This window comes from Pyxicephalus adspersus, chromosome 6, assembly GCF_032062135.1.
Source record: "Pyxicephalus adspersus chromosome 6, UCB_Pads_2.0, whole genome shotgun sequence".
Taxonomy (NCBI): domain Eukaryota; kingdom Metazoa; phylum Chordata; class Amphibia; order Anura; family Pyxicephalidae; genus Pyxicephalus; species Pyxicephalus adspersus.
In genome coordinates, this window is record NC_092863.1 from 63,451,578 (window position 1) to 63,469,457 (window position 17,880).

The 17,880-nt window shown below is 37.9% G+C and overlaps 1 protein-coding gene across 2 annotated transcripts in view; it reads right to left on the bottom strand.

Annotated features, from left to right (window-relative positions):
• Positions 1–493: 493 nt before the first annotated feature.
• The window catches only part of TNFAIP8 (TNF alpha induced protein 8), a 59,654-nt gene continuing 42,267 nt past the window's right edge, over positions 494–17,880 (bottom strand). For both annotated transcript variants that reach the window (XM_072416050.1, XM_072416049.1), the window contains exon 2: positions 494–1,744. In XM_072416050.1, coding sequence (XP_072272151.1) covers positions 1,176–1,744 — 569 coding nt within the window. In that variant the 3' untranslated portion in view covers positions 494–1,175. The remainder of the gene's footprint in view (positions 1,745–17,880) is intronic.

The following is a 17,880-nucleotide window of genomic DNA, read 5'->3' on the forward strand; positions in this document are numbered from 1 at the left end:
CAGAATGAAAGGGAAGAAGTCTGGAGAGTGGAGTGGAGAGAGATAAAGGGAGAGGGAAGAATGTGAATGAGAGAGATGGAGAGGGAAGCAAACAGAGAGGAGAGAGAGTGAGATGAGGGAGGAAGGGGATAGGGGTGGGGAAACAGAGGAAAGAAAGCAGAGAATAGGGGGTGAGGGAAAGAGGGGGTGGTGAGAGGATGAGGTAGAGGGGGAGAGAAGGGGAAAGGATCGTAGAGGAAGAGCAGTGATACCTTTAATACAAATGTCACCCTGCAAAGATCTATGCAGGTTGCGTTTCCTGTTACAGCGGAGCTGGTTGGTCAGGGCTGTTGTAATGCCGTCTTAAGAGGTGACCTAGGGAGGCTTTGTGACAAATCAGACCCTGGTGATAATAATTAAGGGTTCATTTCTCGAACACTCTCTAAATGGATGAAAACCCGTTTCTTGTGTCTTCACTAATTTATTTTTTATATATAAATAAAGGCTATTACAATTTTCAACTTCTAAACTGATACATTTTAATTTTCTTGGATGACAGCTTGATTGGCAATAAGAAAAGTGCAATTCTGCTTCCTGCATAATGAAACTCAAATGACAATGACGATGTACCATTTGATTGTATTGCACTGGGTCAATGTATCACACAAAATGCAGTGCAGTTTGATAACCACAATGTTCAAGTTCTGCATGAATATAATAATTACATAAAGATTTTAAAAAAATAAGCAAAATGAAGCTGCCTTTTATTAATTTACTTATCAAGATAATATAAATGCAAAAAGAATTGGAGAATATATTTTACATAGCAACAGAGGCAAACACACATGCAACTGTCTTTTGCATCGTGTAACTTTGAAAATGGCCATGAACAGATTCACCCCAATAGCACAGTGTTGTAACATTCCATCCTAGCTGTAGCTTTCTGCTTCAAGTTGTTAACTTTCCACTTGCAAGCTACTGTATGCCCAGCACACGAGGACATTTATCTGTATGTAATAACTGCTCAGTAATATTGGTTCAGGGAGAACCAGAAACCATCGCTAGATAACAAAATAATCCGTTTCCAGTGTTAACAATAACAGATAAAATATCCTTTCACAAGTGTCCGCTTTCTCCTGCATGGCAATCTGTTTCCAAACTTAATTTTCTAGCAAGAACTTTACCCTTCTCTAGTCCTAAATATTGTCTTCTTCCAACATTTTGTTCACGCCATCACATAGTCTCTGAAGATGGGATTTGTAAGGTCCAAATGGATTGTATAGGGCAGCTAAAAACTCAATATTAGAAAAGTGGTCAAACACATTATTAATGCGTCCATGAGACTTTGCTGTCAGATGGCGTTCAATGACTTGATGAAGAAGATCGCGACATTCATTTAATAACTTTGACAACACATTGCGATCAAATGTATAATCGACTTGATGAAAGCTGACCACAGTCATGGCCAACTGATGAACTTTCCTCTTAAATTTCTCCATCAGTGCAATCTCGTCTTGGTTGAACTGGTTATTTCTGTACAGGACAGCCAGCTTTATAACTGTTTTGATGAGGTTCTTGATGACCTTCTCAGCCTCTTTCTTACTTTGTGTGAACTCTTTGGTGACTTGATAGAGCTCATCAAGCACTTCCCCGCTGGTGTCATCAATCAGGGACGTTGCTATGTATTTTGATGATGCCATCTTGCCGAGAATCTTCTTTTGGGCTTGGACAGCCAGGTATTTGGAGTTGAAAACATCTGTCGCCACTGAATTAAAAAAAAAAAAAAAAAAAACATAATGAATACTCAGAAAAGGGAACTAAAATTAAAGAACATGTTTACTGTTCTACACAGAGCCAACACCTGTTTTACTGGTACATATTTAATGTGGTCAGCAACATTCACAAAAGTTGCAAGTAACCAAATAAATTAAGAACATCACTAATATAATGCTTTAGTACTTATACAACTTGTCTGACATATTTCCCCCCTTGGACAAACCTAATTAAACCCTTCAAACTAAACATCAGAATGGTAAAAATCAAATTTTGTTATTTGTGATGCTGACTCGTTTGCTTCAATACTTTGTGTTACTAACCCAGAACAAGAAGTAAACTTACTGACAACTCTTACTCACTGCATTTCTCCCCCTGTTGACTATTCAATATTGAGGTTTAAGCCTCACTAGGGGTGAAAAGCTGCAGAGAGAGTTATAGGTGGAATGTTGTTGAAAGCACTCTAGCATCAAGTATTCCAATGCTAGGTTTCCCCTTCTTTGGTCAACCACTATGGAGTCCCATTTTTTGTCTGCAGCAGTCCGAAATCTTCTACAGCATTCTACAAATAATTAAATCATTTAAAGAAAACAAAACTAAACAATTGGGTACTTGTAAATCTTTTATAAAGGCCACAGAAGGGCAGCCACTGGGGCCTGGGATATGGAGGTCTCAATTCTAAAGTACTGAGGAGTAAAAAAGCAGGGTAGGCTATAAAAAGCTGGGTGGGTTATTAATGATGCAAAGAACCTGGGCTGCAAATCTAGTAGTGGCTTCCAGCACTATACCCTCTTGTTTTATAAAGTGTTGTGTAATATGTTAGAACAAATAAAAGATTATTGTGTTCTAAAATTTCCTAATGCAAACATGTCAGCATGAGATTTATGTCACATCAACCTGAATACAGAAGAACTTCTGTGATTTGGCTTTATAGTCACTTATTTTCCCCAAAGCCTGTAAACGAGACCTTAAAATGTACATGCAGTACAATATCCGCATACCAGTGTTTTCACTTCCTTTTATTTATTTAGAGAAAATTTTGGTCTGTGCAAGCAGAAGAACAGAGGATCTGGAGAACTCTAACTACATAGATTTCTAGTTTTGCATTGGAATCACATACCTGCAAAGAAGATTATTTTAGACTACATAGGTATAAACTTAATCAAACATGCACAACAGAAACATACCAAGAGACATGCAGACTGATGTAGCTGACCTCTCCTTTCTGGGAAAATGACCAAGTAGAAATATGCAAAGCAACAGGTCTAACTTCATGTTGGCTTAATTTGGATCAGGAGATCACAAGCTACCAAAGCCAAAGCAAGGCAAATATGAAGGCTTTGATTAGTAGGTCAGCAGTGGCCCTATCTTCCATAGTTATAGGTAGTTACTTCTGGATGAAATTCTGTGTGCACTATTTCTTGTAGTAGATCACAATCATACTTTAAAAAAGTAAAGAACTCTCAAGTTAACAAACAGCATAAGTTGAAAGAATAGTAAATGCAATTCGCTGTTGTTTCACAAGTCACCAAGAAGCTTCCCCTTACTTCCCCTAACAAGACACACACTTCCTGATAACTTCTGAGAAAAACACCAGTACAAGCACCACTAAAAGATGTTATTGGAGCACACACATATTCAAGATTGTGGGGTCTGATGGAAGCCAAATAAGCCATTTTCTACCGGTGCCCTAGTGCTGGTCTACCTTTGTGTAATGCTGACCATACACTTCTTCTAATGGTTGTCTCTTTCTAAAAACCCTGGGCAGCCCCATATTGTCCAAAATGACTGGTCTGTTTTGCAACATGGGATCAGTAAAACAGGTTTTAGGAAGACCTGCTGGTATATATTTGCTGTTTTTCAGGTTGTGAATACCAAAAGTTGTGAAAGTTAGGGCAAAGAGCAGATCATACATAGATGGGAGGAATAATTCTACATACAGAGACCCACATGTTACCTACATAGGTTCATGTTATGGGTCTTTTATAGGTCCAAGCATTACTAAAGCAATGAATGTCTTTAGGGTAGCTGCTAGGCTATGTACACATGTAAGACTTTTGTAGTTGGAAAGGATCTTTCACAATCCTTTCCAATGACAAAAGACTGAAAGCATGAATGAGTGCTGTACATATAGCGCCGTTCTGCTCTATGGAGAAGGGAGGGGAGAACGAGCGAGCGGCACCCTACTGCACTCTTTCCCCTTAACTTCCTTTGCGGTCACTTGACGTTCGTGGATCCACCAGGAAAGATCCATGAACGGCGTTGGACAGCGGCTGTACACATTAGATTCTCGTCCGATATCAGCCCTGAGGCGAGAATCATCTGACATGTTTATGTAGCCAAAGTCATTTGATCCGCAGATCTTATGATATCACTCCATTGCGTCCATACTGCTTACAGAATACTGGACCAGTACCACAGGACAGAGTGCACTTGTATTCTACTTCTAAACGTGACCGCCATCCCCCTCCTTTAATTGTAGATTCATTTGTTTTTGTGCAAGAAGAGCAGTAACAGAAAAGTCTGGTACGGTTTCACTTCTTCAGAATTGAGTTCTTCAGGAAATTGCACTGCTGAGTAAGCTATATACCAGCTGCACCACAATGATCCATCAAACAGAATGGCAGAATTCTTTATATGTTGGAATATTGAGAGAAATACCAGAAAAGGCCAGGGGGAGTTAGACAGGTGCACCAGATGCTGCTCGAGACACATAAATCTGACAGGTTGTTTAGTAAGTATAAAGTTCTGGCGCATGTTTGCAAACTGAGCTACTAAAAAAGAAACAAAAATACAGACTTTTGGCAAAAAAATACATTGTAAGAATAGAAAGGGAACAAATATGAGCTTTTAAGCTGAGGAGGATTTTACTACCATATGATAAGGCATTCATAGAGTTCTTACACTGCATGAAAAATAGGAGATAAGCAACCCAACCCTCCAAACTGGTTTCTTCCTCTTGGTAACTCACTCTGTTATGTAATTTAGGTTTTCTACTTTAAAGTCTATCTAACCAAACCAAAACACGAAAATATAGTATCTTGCCATTTACTAGTCCTCAAACAGCGGCTGAATTACTTTTCCTGTTGGCAGACCTGGGATGACAACCCAAACTCACTGTACTGTAACTATATGGTGGGAAGTGTGGGAATTATGTAGTTCACCAAGATGAACTGTACAGGGCTGACAAATTGTCTTCAGATAACACTGAAAGTGCACAGGACTGCACAAGATTTCTGACAGTAAGAAAAAAAAAAACACGAACAGAACACAATTCTGTTCTTCAAATTTCCAGGCTTGATGAATAAATAAAGCAGGGAACCTTTCCCACACTACCCATTAACGAAGAGTGAGTGTTCACAATAAAACCATTTTACCTGTTTACTGTGCCACAAGAATGTGCTGTACTAAAAATGTTTGAAATACTTTCTGGTATAGGACGACTGAAGATCAATGTGAAAAAGTGGTGGCGGAAACATTTTATCTAGGAAAAAGTCAGAACAGTCTTTCAAATTTTCTTACCTAATTGTACTATTCTAAGAATAGTGTGCACTATTGAGGAGTTTTCTCCTACATAAACACTTAGATGGGGAATATATACCATGGCCACTAGGAAGGGGTGGGATATATTGAGTAACAAGGGTACAGGCATTTCTTTAAGGTTCTTAGCAAGGTTGACAAGGGCCGAATGGTGATCGTTTGACAAAGGACTGGGCCACAGCATCTCCAAAATGGTCTTGTGGGCAATTTTCAAGATGTTTAGGTAGTACTAGTGGTGGAAGGGAGAACAACTGATCAATCTACATCAGGTTTATGGGAGACCAAGGCTAATTAATGTTCATTGGGAAGATTGGGGGGGGGGTGACTTTCTGGTCCAATCTCAAAGAAAAATTACTGTTTTACAAATTGATGTAAAACCTGACCATAAGAGAAATGCATCACAACATGCAATGCATCACAGCTTGCTACATACTTGGCTGCCCATGCTAACCCCTGTCCACAACTGAAAACAGGAACCTGAGCATCAATACTGGACCATGACACAATGGAAAAAGATGGCCTGCTAAAATAATGAAACTTTTGTTATAAAAAGCTGAGCAGGAGGTTTTTATTATTCTGTGTACAAGTAAGATTATTAAGCAACCTTGCAAACTGGTACATAAGTGTTACATAATGTGTGTTAAAATAATCCAAAGATATGGACAGATCTAATCTCGGCCACATTCTCCAAACTCAAAAAAAAAAAAAAAATGAAACTATTTCCAGCAGTTGATAAAATCATATTTCTAATAATCCAATTAATTTTCTTGTATTTGAGTAATTAGGATTTATATAGCGCATATTTATATTACGCAGTGCTGTACATTAAAAAGGGTTGCAAATGACAGTGACACAGTAGGAGGAGAGGACCCTGCCCCAAAAGGCTTACAATCTAGGAGGTGGGGGGAGTGCTTTTTTAAATGAGCAGAAAGTGGGAGCAAGCCGAATAGAACGAGGAAGACTGTTCTAGAGAGTGATTAATGCCCTGCCAAGTAATTGAACAACTGTCACATACAGCCGTAACATCCATACATTCATGACGGGAAGCCCTATGTTCTTCTACTATGATCTAAGAATACAACTGCAGCTCAAAGGAAACTCTCCAGTAACCACTTGCCATGGCCAGCTGCTCCCTGGCTGCTTTAACCTTCCATCTGTCCCAAAATACAAGTCGTACACCACTTGGTCTCATGACCAGAAATTCAACAAAAAACAAACAAAGGCTGCTTATTCTTTGCTCACACTGAAAGTCTAGAAATACGCACATGTATGTGCACGCTCACACTGCTTGATGTAACCAGAGACTTCATGAAATGTTCATTGTTTGCATGCCAGCTCTATTCTTGGCATGAACAAGAGTAAAAAGGATGCTATAAATTCCTGCATCCATGTCCATCCCTAAGTGAGATGCTGTTTGATGCTTAGCAATAAGATTACAAGAAAAAGTTAATATAAGGTAATCATTTATTTATTAGCTATTAAAAAATTATTTTAAAGGCATCAAGATAAAATGTTGGTATAAACCATACTTCCTGAAAAATGAAATCCTTGAGTGCAGAATAAGCAGCTCATTTTGGGACTGTACACTTCCTGGTGATGAAATATTGTGTACTCCGGCATTGCAGTTTTCAAAAAGTACAGCTACAGCGAACTCTGAATCTTGTTCCGAGGGTCATGACATTGACAGGACCCCTGTACTTATTTATCAGCATCTCAATCCTAGTGAGTGGAGCTCATCATCGTCTTTTATGAAATTGTGACACACCTAAGTGTTCATCCGACAGTGAGCCTGATTTATTAAAGCTCTCCAAGACTGGAAGAAAAAATTATAATGGGAGAACCTGGGTGATCCAGCAAACCTGAAAAAGGATCTGGTCCAGTATTGAAAAGATGTGCCAACTAAGAGCAAATGATTTTTAAGAAATCTATTCCAGGTTTGCTGAATCACCCAAGTTGTCTCATGATAGTCTATTTTCTCCAGTCTTCAAGAGCCTTAATAAATCAGGCCCTGTGTGTTTGTGGATCACACATCACAGTAAATATGTTGCAAACGAAACACAAAAACCTCAAAGACCTTACACCTAAAATACAAGGCCTTCTTTAAATGTCTTCACCCACCCCCTACCTCTCACTCCCTCACTAATACAATGATTAAACCACCACCAGTGAGTTTAAAAGGAGGTTATATATAATAATTGCCATGCCACCTACCTGGGATCTGAGGAATGTGGAACAGCCCAAATCACACTCCTTGACGTGTTTATTAGAGATGCTGTTTGAGTTTGCCACAGCTTGGTTTCACGGCAAACTTTCAGTATTTGCCAGCAAGTTTTCAAACGAATGTAAAAGCTAGCAAGCAGTAAATGTGAAAGTGGTTGCTGTGGTAACAACTACCAGCAAAATCTGGATGCCCCCCACTATTTACAAAGCCATGGTGGATGATCGCAGAATCATTTCCATGGTGAAGAGAAACCCCTTCACAACAGCCAACTAAGTGAACAACACTCTCCAGGAAGTAGGCGCATTGATATCCAAGTCTACCATAAAGAGAAGACTGCATGAAAGTAAATACAGAGGGTGCACTGCAAGGTGTAGGCCACTCATAAGCCTCAAGAATAGAAAGGCTAGATTGAACTTTGCTCAAAAACATCTAAAAAAGCCAGCACAGTTCTAGAAAAACATTCTTTGGACAGATGAAACCAAGATCAACCTTTACCAGAATGATGGCAAGAAAAAAGTATGGAGAAGGCGTGGAATCATGATCCAAAGCATAGCACATCATCTGTAAGACATGGCAGAGGCAGTGTGATGGTTTGGGCGTGCATGGCTGCCAGTAGCACTGGGACACTAGTGATTATCCATGATGGGACTGGGGTGTCCAGTGCTGGGTTGTACATACTTCAGACTCCTGAACTCTGTTTGTTACATAAGCCTGACCCATGAACTATGTACAATACAAAGTCAGATTCCGGTCTTACACTACTTGTGTTGTCCTTGTAGTAAGCAAACTATGATACACTGAAAACTAGAACTGTTTTTAACTCTGTCCAGTTCACATCTGTAAAATACAGCATACCTCCTTATTATGTTATGTAGATGAGGAAAGTGTCATGTAACCTTGTACACACAATCTAGAATAGGACTTTTGCGACTGGCAGTACAATCAGGTTAAGATAAAGGGTGGCTGGTAACCAATAATTACATTTTTGTTTAGATACTTTTTCAGATTGGTTACAGATAGAAATCTTGCTAAGAAACTATGCTATTTCGTAAACTCTTCCTCCACCCTTAAATTCGGTAGACTATGCAGTGCAAAGGTGGTACTCTTCATCATTCCCTTTTATATTGAGAAGTCACCCCAGCCCATGCTTGAGATCTGGCATAATGACATCACTATGGGGGAAGTTTTTTGCCCTTTGAGTTACACCCGGCTCCCCGTGCATGCGTGGTCCACTGGACCACTGATATAGAGTATCATTGTTTTTTTTCTTTCAGGCCAAAGGCCGCCTTGGATAAAGAATAAAGAAAATTAATGGCGTAATTCTTTAGGTGCATTTAATATAATATGCCAGTGAAGACACTGAGCAATGGTTTCCTGAAACCAGATGGGATTCCCCACCTTTTTCACTTCTTAGTATGACAAGGTTTCACTATGACCTAACAGGAATAAAGCTACACAAAACAGAACAAGCTGTTACCACCTAACGAATACTCCGACTCAAAATAGGCCTGTTTGATTTAATTTTTTAACTCAATATACTCATACTAAACCCCAAGACATGCAAAATAAAGCCCTCCATTTGATAAATCCCAGCCACTAAAGGCTTTGTTTAATATAGTGCCCACTTCACAATCAATATAGACAGACAAAGGCTAATTTAATCTGACACAGACAACCAAACTCAGGGAAAACAAAAAAACTCCATGTACGCGTCACTGGTGAGAACGGATCTGTAAACCCAAGAGGTGGCTAAGTGCAAAGGTTTTCTATTTTGTAATAATTTGTAAATTAAATTATTGTTACAATATTAAAGTTCTTTTAATTCTATATTTACAACATAAACACTGAAGAAAATGAACAGTCCACGCTTCCTGTTTTATGCCCACCCTAACTTGGGGGGGTACTGCTTCAATACAGCAATAGAGCTGGTGCTTCCAGTCCACATCTATATCACAAAGGAAGTGATGTGAACACCCAAAGAAGGACCCCACTCAGAAACAAGGGGCAGGAAGTCATGTGACCCAAATTTGGCAAATACTTTTTCTTAATTCTGTTGTTAACCATGCCTTTAGTAAGTTACGGGGGAGTGGGAAGAAGGGGTATTTATAAAAGATCAGCTTTGAGTCCTTCCTTCTGGCACACACAATACCAATATAGATTTATACACAGATTGGGCACAGGCATATACCTAAATCCATGCAGTTAAGAAGATTCATATTCAAACATTGCAAAAAAGCTTGGTCACTTATGCGTGCAATGTAGTCAGTTCCCTGCTGTTAAGGGTTCAGATGTTGTTATCTGCATAGCTTTCCAGATGGTAAATGAGCCGGATCCATTTATTAATACCTTAACAGAACAAGCTCCTCTTTATCTAGATCTGTACATAAATGCACTAATGTAGACATTGAATCCACCCATAATAATACACTTATAATATCTCTGACTGTAGAGGTATAAACATGTAGAGTTTACAATAATGCAAATTGTGTTCCTCCCATCACGGGTTCAGTATATTGTGAGAAAAATGCACTATGGAAACTATGCAAGGTATGCCCCTATAATGTTTGTTTTTTGTAGCAGTGGGATAACAAGTTTGCCTGCATGTCAGATGTCTGTCATCAGGAAGTAATGTCAGGTACAGATTTCTGATGAAAACATGTTAACTATTTTCTAGTGATCCCTTCCACAGATAGCTCAGGGTTAAAATTAACAAGCAAAAAGAATGTGTTCCATGGTCTACAGAAAGAAAAGGAAAATATATGTTTTTGTTTATTTTTTTTTTTTTATAAACAGGTATCATACCATGAAAAAAAAAGTTTTTTCCTAATCACCTTATTGACAATCAAGTACAGAATAGAAACTATTCTTGCAAAAGCAGTGCAACATACATGATTTGTATAGGTGTGTGAGGGACCCAGAAGGTCCACTGACTACTGTGGGTGGTACTACACAGCTCACTACCTCCTTATTCACTTCCTATAGGTGCATTCACGCTACATTCACTTGCACTTCACAGGCAAGAGGAATTGGTAACCGCACTGCAACCTCACCACCTGTCTGAACTAATCCCGAAATAGAAGTTGTTTGCATAGTTTTAATACTTCCAGACAAGCTTTTGAGAAAGTGTGGATTTTCATTTCATGTTTAGTAATACATACTTTGTTTTAAAAACATACAGGTGCTTCTTTTGCTTGGGTTAAAAGACAAACTGCCTGTATTAAAAATACAGGTTTTATACTTTTATTGCTGTTACCTGTGCGTTTAGGATGTTTCGTATGTTGTTTTGTTCTCTATGGGAAGATTGAACTTCTTTATGGTCACTTGTACAGAAGGTGATAAGAAATGTAAAAGTTGTCACATGAACAAGAGGTGAGGAGCAAAAACAACATGGGTTGATTTACACTTTATATACACTATTGTTTACAAATTACTAGTGCTACTAAACGCTCATTAAATGATGTTAATCAGTAAAAAAAACAAAAAAAAACACACACACACACAAACATCTTGGATACAAGGTTTGTGAAGTCATTTGCACTTCATTAGCAATCTAGTAGGCTTTGAAAGACTCGTTCCACTAGTATTTAGGTAATGCTTTACCTGTTTACCTGGCAATAAAAGATGAAACCTATGAATACAATACAGTCAATTTACAAGGTCAACCGCTAGGACTAACTGTAACTACCAACTTCTGCAATCCTGATAGGACTTTAAGCCCCACAGACAACCAAAGACACGAGTCAGTTCATGAAGATGCATATGTTACTTTGGCTGAATTCTTTATTTGACCTCAGTTTTCTTGTGTAATTGCTCCATTTGTGATGTCCGCAGATACTCACTACAGTTCAGGGCAAATAAGGATTATTCAACCTAAGTGTAGATTTTATATTACACTGTGCCTTTGAGAGCAACTCCAGGCAAAAAGTAAATCAGACCACACCTAAACCTAATTTATTTGTGTTTCCACATTGTTCCAGGCCACAACAACAACCTGTTGTACTATAATGCCGTGCTTTGAAATCTCCCTATTATTCTCCTGCATACCGTGTTTCCCCGATGATAAGGCAGGGCCATCAAATAAGACAGCCCCCCCCTTTTTAGGGAAAAATAAAAAGTAAGCCCCCCCCCCGCAAATAAGCCACCCACCGATTACTTACCAGAATCGGGTGGTACGGTGGGTGAGGTAAATAAGGCATCCCCCTGAAAATAAGCCCTAGAGCATATTTTGGCCTTCCAAAAAAAATAAGACAGTGTCTTATCATCGGGGAAACAGGGTAGATGTGCAATGCCTTGGATGGAAGTGAAGGTGGTGTTTGGAACAGGAAATAAATTTAGCAGCATATTTTTCAGGCTCAGATCTAGAGAAAGTCAGAGGATTAAGATGCATAAATTTCAGTAATGTCACCTTTTCTGCAATGAGTTACACAACATGACTTAAAAACTAAATTTGTTTCTATTTCCAAAGTCTATTTTGACACAAAACACATGATTGGAGCTAAACCTAAAGCATATCTAAACTCAAAAATGAAAATGTAATTTATTGAAGCTTAACAATATTTAGATTTAGTAGCTGCTTTGTTTTTTTTTCTTTCAAATTAGGAATGTATTTGTTATCCACTTCCTTTAACCTAATGCCCTTGTTCAAAGTGAGGTTCTCAACAATCAATCGGCCATTTCCACTTTCCTCTATCACTGAAATGAGTTGGGCTATGTACAAAGTTAAATTTTTGTCATTGGAAAGTATTGTGACGACAAAAGACTGAAAGATGCATGAACCAGCGCTGTATATACGACCTTGGACGGTGGCTATACACACATCAGATTCTCGTCAGATACTAGCCCTCAAGCAATAATTGGTTGAGAATAATCTGACGTTTGTATTTAGCCTTCGTCCTCTGCACTTTCTCCCCTTCACTTGCATTGTGGTTGTCTTTCCTCATTCATGGATCGTGGCCGCTGTACACATGTCAGATTCTCGTCCAATACTAGCCCTGAGGCGAGAATAGGACGAGAGTCATCTGACGTGTGTATGTAGCCTTAAAGCATTTGGGAAAGGGTTTTAGTAGACTATAAAGGAATTTTGAAAGAAATGGTAACCTGGCATGGTGCATTTAAATAAATGTCACCAAAGCCCACCCACAGCCCCCCATAAAGATATGAACTTGGCTAAATATCAGTCAAGCATTATTCAAGAGAACAAATCTCTATGCAAAAGTGAATTTTTTAGGATTTATCTCTCTATTTATCTAACACCTCTCTTCTGGCATCAATAAAAACCTGTTTTTTTATTCTCTCAATCTTTTGAGTTTTTTTTCCTAAAAATGTGCTTAGGCTTTGATTTTTAGGACCATGAGTTTTTCCTCTTTTTCACATGGGGTAATCAGCACTTGAGGATATCAAAGATCCAAGCGCGCAGAACACATACACACACACACACACACACACACATACACTACATTAAGCAGCCTGTAAACAATTTACTTGCATGCTATGTATTATTAGGTAATTATTAGGTGTCGTTAGGGTTAGTAAGTAATGTGGTGTATTTTTGCCTACAAGATATAAATGTTGGAGTACAATTAAGTGGTTCATAGACATATAATCACAATACTGAGCTCGGAATAGTTTGGCTGCTTTATGCTTCAATATATTAGCAGTATATTATAGCACTCTAAAGCCATCTTCCCATATAAAAGGTCCTGAGGTACAACTATCCATAAATTTAAACAGAAGTATACACAGCGGCATTACACTGATCTAAAGTACTAAAATACAAAAAATGATTTCTGATTAAATAAAGAAAAAGTTTATATATCAGGAAACGCACATTCTTGTGTTGACATTTGGGCTTTAATGACAGTCTGTGGTTACAATAAATGGCTGTTTCCTAATAAACTGTGGCATGACCAAAAACAGGGCATTTAAGCTAAATAATACTTCTAGACCCATCTGTTTCCCATTAGGAAATCACTGCTTCTATCAACTGAGTGAACTGTATGAATTCTGCAACAATATGGTTAAAACCTGCAGCAAGGATGAAATAGAAGGCAATCAAGGGGCTCCCACTAAGCCTTTTGTCTTTATAGACTGTTAAATGAATTAAATGAATCTAATACCAAATTGTGTGCATAAACACAAAACACATGGGTTAAATAAAAACCAAAGATAAAAACTGGACTACAATCACAGTCACAAATTTTAAAACTTAAGGTAGCTACCTAACAAAGGGGACATTATTTAGCTGTAAATCTGCAGCATGAAATCATTACCAGTATAGCCGTACTGAATAGTCATAATAAGAAACAGAGAATCTATTGAGGAAGGATTTTACTTAAATGAGACCCTCTGTATGGCTGCTGCATGTTCTGATGCAACTGGATTTTTATACAAATATAGTGGCCCTGATTCATTAAAGCTCTCCAAGGCTGGAGAGGATACACTTTCAGTGAAGCTGGGTGATCCAGAAAACTTGGAATGGATTTCTTCAAAGTCATTTGCTATTTGCTATGTTTGCTAAGCAAATGTTTTGAACTCTGGCTCAAATACATTACAGGTTTGCAGGATCACCCAGCTTTATTGATGGAAATGTATTCTTTATTAAATCAGACCCAATACCTGAATTAATTTATTAAAAGTTTGTTCGGAACCAACTGTTTCATGTTTCAGAGTTCACTATGTATATATGCAGCTAACACACATAATTAATAACTAGGTAGTTTTAAAGAAGTTTTAGAAATTAAGTTGGTGTATATATATATATATATATATATATATATATATACATATACATATACATATACATACACACATATACATACATACATACCAGACAGAAGTATGCCATGGTGGTCCAAAAGATTAACTTGCATGCTGAAAAAACAGTTTTGCATGCCAGACTGTTTTTAATTACCGTTTGACTAGAATGTGTGTGACTGGCAGGTTGAAGCACCTGACTTCTCTGGTGTTGCCTAAAGATGTCATAGCCTTCTGGTGGGATTCTGGGAAAGCCTAGGTCTTCAAATACTGATAAAATATCTGTATTTTACACTGTGGCAGAAGGCAGGAGAAATGTATTGAGAAAATATGAGACTCTCAGCTTTAGTTTGGGTGATTACCTAAAGGGTAGCACAACTTTCATTAATGTATGACCAGGTTTAAACTAAAAAAAAATCACAACAGTGATACACTGAGGTATTTGTACAAATAATAGACACATTCCTGTTCTTGTATGAAGTAATAAAGGATGAAGAAAGATGATAGGCCCTGGACTATGTGCGTTCAATGCAATTGCAAATCCTATATTTCTGTTCAAACTGGTTACCTTTTAAGACCAGGTGATGGAAAGGCTAAGTTAACCATGAAATTGGTATTAACCAAAATCTCTAGTCAGATAAATGCACCTCATGTAATATATATTCATGACCTTGAGTCAACTTCAGGGGTCTCCTCAGTGTAGGTCAAATTCTGCACAACCATCACCAATGTAGAGAGACCTAAAACCTGGTCACAGGCCGTGATGATAGACTAAGGTAGCACTTGTAGTACATGAGCATGATGTTGTGGGCTTCTTTTTCACCAGCCTTCATTTTTTAATTTTTAATATTTTAAAGAATTCTCAAATTTGATATAGTGACAATGGATTGCTATAGAGAAAAGATACTTTAATTAAAATTTTAGCCACAGCAATGACAAGTTTACAGTTTACTAGGGTGTAACTGCCTAGATTCCATTCAATGTTTGCATATATGTCATATACACTTTTGTGATGCACTAAAATTTCAGTTTAACAAATTCTCACGCTAACCGAAAAAAAATTCTTTCCAAACACAGTTTTATCAGCACAGTATGTCTTTATTTCGTGCCTTACTCGTTGCAGTTGACGGTTTAAAAAATAGTACAGATGTCACATGAGTTTGCTTTGTTATCATAATACAGGCACAGATCACTATTAGACAGGAAATGCTAAGGGATACTGCATAACAATATTTCTTTTATTAGCAAACCTGTCGTAACAAAAATACACAGGGTGGTTTGGCTGACCTTTCCTGAAAATGTAAAATGCCTAGCTATCCTGCTGGTACTTAGACTTCATTACTTAGAAAGTGATAAGAAATTTCAATTTTCAGTTGAAGCAATGTTAATTAAATGAGAAGTACTAAAGTCTGGTCCCTTTTTCTTTCTTTTGTCATACAATACAATATTGAAGAGTGATGGAACCATTTTCCTACTATGGGTGACAGTCCGGGACAATTATTCCTCAACACTGATAAACGAGGCTGAGTAAAATGTGTAAAGTTTGTTTATACCAGATGTGTTACATGTGGCTAGAAACATTGTGCTGCCATATGTTCTCAGACACATTGTGGTAAACTTTAAAAGGACTCCACTCAATAAACTTGAATGAAAACTGAAACATGGCCAAACCTGAGTAAAAATATAGATTTTAGATATCATCACAAAGATTTATTATACAGGAAATTACATTCCTGTTTCAACTATCTGTTTTCTAAAATGCCATTGCCATGCTGATATGATACATATCAGATCATAATACACAGTGAACTGCTACCACATCAATTTTTGAAAAATCCTGGAAGCAGATTTTAGATTCCACATTAGGAACTGGGAATTATTGTTGTGGCTTTTAGGAAAAATTACCAGGGATACTACCGAACATGTACAGTCCAGCTGGGATACTGTTATGTGGCACATTTCTAAAGACGTGAACAGAGCCTCAATATCTATACCGTGCAAATATTAGGAAATGGAAAAAATTTGGCACAGCTGAAAAGGAAATTTGTTGTTCACTAAATGAAGTGACCATAGAAGGAGACTAGTGCAGGAGGCGGATAGGAGACCTATGACAACACTGGATGAGTACACACGTCAGATGATTATTGGACTATACAAGCCGCCAGGCTTGTCTTGGGTGAGAATTTGGCATGTGTACAGAGGTCCTATGACGTCATTCATGGATCCGTCCTGGTGGATCCATGAATGACAAGATGAATGATCACAACAGAAGTGAAGGGAGCAGAGGGCAGCAGGGTGCTTCTTGCTCGTTCTCCCTCCTCCATAGAACAGAATGGTTCTGTATGTACCACACTTGTGTGTTCATCTTTCAGTCATTTGTCGCTGCAAACAATCGTGAAAGAACTTTTCCAACTACAATAATCAAGCGTGTGTACATAGCCTTAGATACGATAAGCTTTGAAAACTGCAACTGTTTCCCAGGAATTTTAATAGATTTCACAGATTTTGGGAAAAGTAGAATGCAAATTATATTTAAAACCCAAGTGACACATCACCTACAGTTTGCCAGAAAGGACCTGTGAGACTCTACGGGTAATTAGAAGAAGTTGTATTGTACAATGAGACCAACCTTGATCTTTTGGGCATTAGATTAAACACTTTGGTGTAAGCCAAACACAGATCGTAATCATAAATACATTAATCCCATCATTAAATATGGTGGCAGCAGCATTGTGCAGTGGAGAGGTTTCTCTTCAGTAGGCCCTTAGAACAAGAAGGGTACAGTGTAGAATACAGAGACATCTTGGAGAAAAACCTTATGGAGATGCTTCATGTTGCATGAAGACAATGATCTCAAGCATAAAGATACAAAGTGGCTCAAAAAACAAAAGCAATAAAAACCTAAAAAGGCCAAATCAGATCAATCCAGAAGAAAACTGGTGCTGGATTTTTGCTCACAATTTCTAAACAATCGAATTCTGCTGGAGCAGTACTGCAAAGAAAAAAGGACCAACATTGAAGTGTTTAGATGTAGAATAGCTGATACTACTAGGTACGAACATGAAAAGGAATGCATGACTTTACTGAGATTTTAATTTTTAAAAAAATGATCAGTAAATTTTTGTTGAATAGTGATTAAACAAATACAGTGTGGTTTATGTGGTGTTCAATGGCAATAAAACATTTCAATGGTACGCATACTTCTTATAGGAACACAATAAGCAGACATTTCTGACTTAGGAAATAAAACTCTAGCTGGAGTGTTGTGCACTAAACCATATATATTTCACAATTTTATTTAAGTGTCAGTCACAAGGTAGATCTGCTTTGCCCAATAAATACTGCTAAAAACTTTCTGCTTAGGTGCTATATTTTCTGGTTTATGTACCAATAAAAAATAGAAGCCCTAAGTGACCTAAGCACTTCACTTATGCTGGCTAGGAATGCATAAGATCCCATTGGAACGTGCTTTGTCAAAACATACATGACAGGAAAAACTTGTACTACAATTCAATGTTCTGTGCCTTATAGCCCACCAATGGCTTCATCGGTGACCATGACCAGCTTCAGTAAACCATGACTAAGGGACACTGTTGTGTCCTTGAAAAAAAAAA